At 37.7% G+C, this 4757-nt stretch overlaps 1 protein-coding gene across 1 annotated transcript; it reads right to left on the bottom strand.

Annotated features, from left to right (window-relative positions):
- Positions 1 to 2261: 2261 nt before the first annotated feature.
- On the bottom strand, positions 2262 to 3343 carry LOC108367468 (uncharacterized). The gene is made up of 3 exons (XM_017622086.1): positions 3227 to 3343; positions 2649 to 3158; positions 2262 to 2435 (listed from the first exon to the last, which is right to left on the bottom strand). Exons 1-3 carry the CDS (start codon positions 3341 to 3343, stop codon positions 2262 to 2264), a joined length of 801 nt encoding a protein of 266 aa, XP_017477575.1.
- Positions 3344 to 4757: the final 1414 nt, after the last annotated feature.

Genomic DNA, 4757 nt, shown 5'->3' with positions numbered 1-4757 from the left:
ACATTTTTGCCGACCAAACAACGCGTTTGCCTGTCTAATCTGCTTGCCTCATTTGCCTCGCTCGTTTACTCGCCTCGCTCGTCTGCTGCTGCAAATGAGTGCCTCGCTCGCAACGACGCCCTCGCGAGGGCAGAGCTAATGAGGCCCTCGTTTGCTTGCCGCTCTACTCTTGCGCTGCCCTCGTTTGCTTACTCGCTCGCTGGCTGCTCAGCGCGTGCGCTCGTACTTAACGAGTGCTCATTTGCAAACAGCCTCGCGTGTTGCTCGTGTGTTGCGCTAGCTCAGTGCAAACTAACGAGCGAGCGAGGGGCTAAAATGAGGCAAATCCGAACCCTGCATGTGCATGTCATTGGAGGTAATCGAATAAATGTAAAATTTCTTGCCATTGCATTACAGTAATGCAATGGTTAAGCGATAATTGTCGTGAAGCGACTTGTATTGCGTTACTCCATTGATACAAAAATAAGTCCTTTCCAAAAAATTAAAAATTTTTGCTGGGTTGCCTTTCTCTTTATCTCTGTTGTTATCCATATATGCACATACTTATCACTACCATTATTTTTGTATTTTTCTGCATCCTTGTCTTTGCCTTTGTCTCTCCCCGCCCAGTGACGTTTAACGCAGCCGTTGATATGACATGATTACCATTTTATACGAGCAATTTTTCTTGAGCAATGTTGAATCGCCTAGAAAATCGCCTCATGTAAATGTAGCTTTATACACAACATCCAGACTGGCGCTTGTTTTTGCATATTTAACTTCAAAAATTTTGTTTGGAATAAGACGTTCTTCCAGCAAGCGAGCAATATGAAGATTTACAATACATTTTTTCATGTTAATTCATATATTGAATCTTATAAACATATCTGTACCTTCCTACGCAAGAGTTTTGATAAATCAAACAACAACAGTACGAGTCGTAATCAATAAATACTTAACCAACTTCAAGAATATATAATGCGAATACAATGAAAGCAAAAAAATGCAAAATAAACCGAAAAGCAAGGCAAATCTGCAGCAAACATAAAAGACGATGTAAAGACTAAGGGCCGGTTACTCAATGTCTGGTTAACACTAATCTGCGGTTAAACATCGTTATGGTTTGGTAAATAATAATAAATATTTCTTTGAAGCATATTTCTACAAGTTCCATTCAATTTAACGTATGGTTCATAAAAGGATGCTATTAAGCTCTGCTAATGCAGATAAGCTTTCTTTCAACACATGGTTTAGTCATAGTTACCAAATCTTAGTTGAGGCAACCACGATTTGGTTTGAGATCGGAACATATTCATGCTTGTGAGCCACCCCTAAAGAATGCTGAACGCTCTCTGAGCACATGTGTGTTTCACATACGAAGAGCGCCATTATGCCGACCATTGCATAAAAACGATTCAATGAATGAGACTGTGTGCGTGGAAATCATTTAGCCCTATCATAGAATCCATCGTAGAGAATCTACGAATTCGGATGTCCGCTACGAATACGAAAAAATTGCTATCACTGAATCCGAGTGAACTCGAAAACAGTGCTGCCAAATTAAAATTTCGAAGTACGAAGTTTCGCAATCAGCTGGCTGAAAGTAAACAAATAAATTTAATGGCTCGATGGCTCAGTCCACATTTTGCTGCGTTTTAAAAGACGTATTGGCGTTGTTACAAACTCATATTTAGCCACATTGGATAAACCTTAACTTAAGTGATGACGAAAAACGGCAAGCAAAGATGGACTTTTACAAAAAAACAGGGTTTCCTGGAGTAGCGTTGTGTGTGGACGGGACTCATATTAAAATAATTTCTCCCACTGAAGACAAATTCCTGTATTATAACCGAAAAGGCTACTACAGCATCAATGCCATGATAGTAAGTTTGATAGACAAGTTATGCATCAAGGTTTAATTAAATTATTTGCAGATTTGCGATAACAAAATGAAAATCCGCTATGTGAATGCGCAGTACCCAGGAAGCAATCACGATTCCCATATAATGAACGTCAGCAATGCGAGATGTTTCTTTGAGAGGAACTACTTAAATGGTGAACATAACACCTGGATTTTGGGTAGGTAAACAAAATTTAAGTGAAAATTTATAAAAATCGTTTTTTCAGGTTCAGGGGATGCTGGATACTCCTTGGAACCATGGTTGATGACACCTTTCCGTTCACCTCCGCCTGGTAGCTCCGAAACAACAACAATTACAACAAGATACACGCCAAAGCTAGAAATATTATAGAAAGAACAATTGGTCTTTTAAAAAATAGATTTAGATGTCTTCTAGGCGCTCGTGAACTTCATTACGAGCCTTCGAAGGTATGTCAAATCGCAAATGTTGCAGCAGCGTTGCACAACATTTGCATTCATTATCGCGTGGTTGATGATGTTTCAGAAAACTTGGAACCATATTATGAGAACGAAAATAGTGAGCCTTCATCATCCACTTTTAATGATGCAGCTTCAGAGATTAGACAATCTATAACGAGAACACTAATAAGTATACGAAGATAAGACTGGTTTTAACTAATATTAAACATGAAATAAAAGATTGTCAAAAATTAATTTAAATAAAATTTTGCTATTGTTTATTTTTGGAAAATGCTTCTATTTTTTTTTCTTCTATATTTAATATTTGTTGTTTTATTTGGTTTTTTGCCGCGGTTAAATTTTCCATGGCTCTGTTATGCCTGCGAATTTCTTCGAGCTCTTCTTTTTTCAGCTCGTAAACCTTTTCAGTGGCTCTACCCAACCGTCGAACACCAGAGCAAAGCTCATCCAGCTTTGTGTCCTGCTGGGTGAAATGTTGGAGGCTCTTTTCGTAAAAGTCTTTCTGCAGGACCAACTGCTCTTTTAGCAAATCTGCTGCAGAGGTATCGGGACGTTTCTGTGCCGCAGGAGCACGCCTTGGAAGTGAGGGAGAGGGAGCAGAGGCCATTGACACGTCAGCAACAGCTTCAGCATTTTCTCCGCCCACTGGCTCAGGTAATCCAACGCTCACCGTGTTTTTTATGCCATGCGTGCTCGTCTCTAAAGCAGTGAGCCGGATTACCTCTTCTTCCATTTCATTAAAACTATGTTGCCTGTTTCGACCACCACCAGTTGCCAACTGTTCTCTTTTGTTGTCTGCAAGTTTTCTTTTGATATATGCCTTCCAGTCTAACGATACCTGAAGAAAAGTATATTTAGTTAGCGAACAATGCATGCATTTTTTTTAACTTTTTTCCAACTCGATACATCTTTAGTTGGCGGACCGAGACTATTTAGCTCCTTAGCCACATTCTCCCAAAATTCCATAACTTCTTCCTTCGAAATCTTTGAAAATCCTTGCGCAATTTCAGGTCTCTGCTGCATTTGCTCAAGCAAAGCTGCGTATTGCTGCCTGGTTGTTACCACTTTGGACCTTATAAAAACAAATAAAAACATATTTCCACACAATTTAATTCAATTTTTTTTTATTAATTTAAAGTTTACATTTTTCAGTAATTTTAAAAATTTTTTCCTTTTAATAATATAATTTTGCGCGCCTTTCGCTTCTTCTCCGACAGCAACAACTCGTCGTAGAAAAATTGTACGAAACTCTACGATTTGACGTTTCGAGTGGATTCTGTGAGTGCAACCCTACGAATTTCGAATTTACGTCGTAGCAATTCGAATTGCGTGATAGCTATTTCGGAACATCTCCGAAAATACAGCCTACGATGGATTCTATGATAGGGCTGATTACTCCGCTACCGCTGGTCGTATATAGGTGAAACACGCATGTGGTCACAGAGCGCTCAGTAAGCTATGGCGTGTCGATCACTGCGCTAGATAGAGAAAGAAAAGTGTGTGCTATGACATGCCCAGACTTGTTTGTCTCAGTTTCAGTTTTGCTATCGCCGCGGGTTGTTTTGGTGTGCGCATAGTTATTTAAAAATATAAAGTTTGTTGCCAACCGGGGTTTCTCAGTGGATATATAATTCATGTTAATTATAATTTGAAAGTTTCTATTTAGCCAAGAAAATAGGAAAGCAGTATACTTAAACCAGCACTTCTAGCAGCAGATATTGACCTGGGTATTCGCACGACTGTTCCTGTTTTATCGTTAATTTTTAGAAAATTCTTGCCATCATATTCATATGTATTATATACACTAGTAACTATTTATGTAAATATGTATGTATTTTTTTTGCTTAATAAATGCAAATAAAAGAAGAAAGTAGACACAACAACCATCGAGTAATTTTTTATGGGTTGGTATCGAAATTCTGGTACTACAAAATTCGGAACACGAAATTCCGCTTAACAAAATTCTGCTTTTTTAAATTCCGTTTTTGACAATTCTGCTTTTCAAAATACTGACTTACAAAATTCTGTTTTAAAATATAATGTAAACAATGTTCAATTGGACATGTCATTAATTTTAAAAGTGCGCACTTTTTAAAGTAATGACATGTCCTATTTAACATTGTTTACATTTTATTTTAATACAGAATTTTGATTTTCAGTATTTTTAATTAGTTTGAAAAAACTTTTATTACTGGAAATAATCATAACGCGAAATATTCTCCTGAGTTTTGGTCAGTGCATGACAGCATGCTTCGGAAAAAGAAACCTTTTCTAGAACGTAAAACCGTGGCGAAGGGTGGCATCGCCGCAAAAAGTAGTTGTTGTAGGAAGCAATTCCCAATTTCTATAATCTTGTATTGAATTTACAAGAACTTATTTTTGCAAAATCTCAAATTTCCAGAAACACAGAAAAACAAGAAATTAAAAAGAAGCAGGT

The sequence above is a fragment of the Rhagoletis zephyria genome, unplaced genomic scaffold, assembly GCF_001687245.7.
Source record: "Rhagoletis zephyria isolate East Lansing unplaced genomic scaffold, Rhagoletis_zephyria_1.1 Rzeph_scaffold_00045, whole genome shotgun sequence".
NCBI classification, from domain to species: domain Eukaryota; kingdom Metazoa; phylum Arthropoda; class Insecta; order Diptera; family Tephritidae; genus Rhagoletis; species Rhagoletis zephyria.
Note: the sequence above shows the minus strand (reverse complement) of the source record. Positions and strands in the feature narration are given on the sequence as shown.

Excerpts from the sequence above, each read along its gene's own strand:
- LOC108367468 (XM_017622086.1), bottom strand. The coding sequence starts at position 3,343 with ATGCAGCAGAGACCTGAAATTGCGCAAGGATTTTCAAAGATTTCGAAG. Across the intron at positions 3,159-3,226 it reads TCGGTCCGCCAACTAAAGAT|GTATCGTTAGACTGGAAGGC; the intron begins GTATCGAGTTGG and ends ACTTTTCTTCAG. Across the intron at positions 2,436-2,648 it reads CCATGGAAAATTTAACCGCG|TGGATGATGAAGGCTCACTA; the intron begins GCAAAAAACCAA and ends CATCATTAAAAG.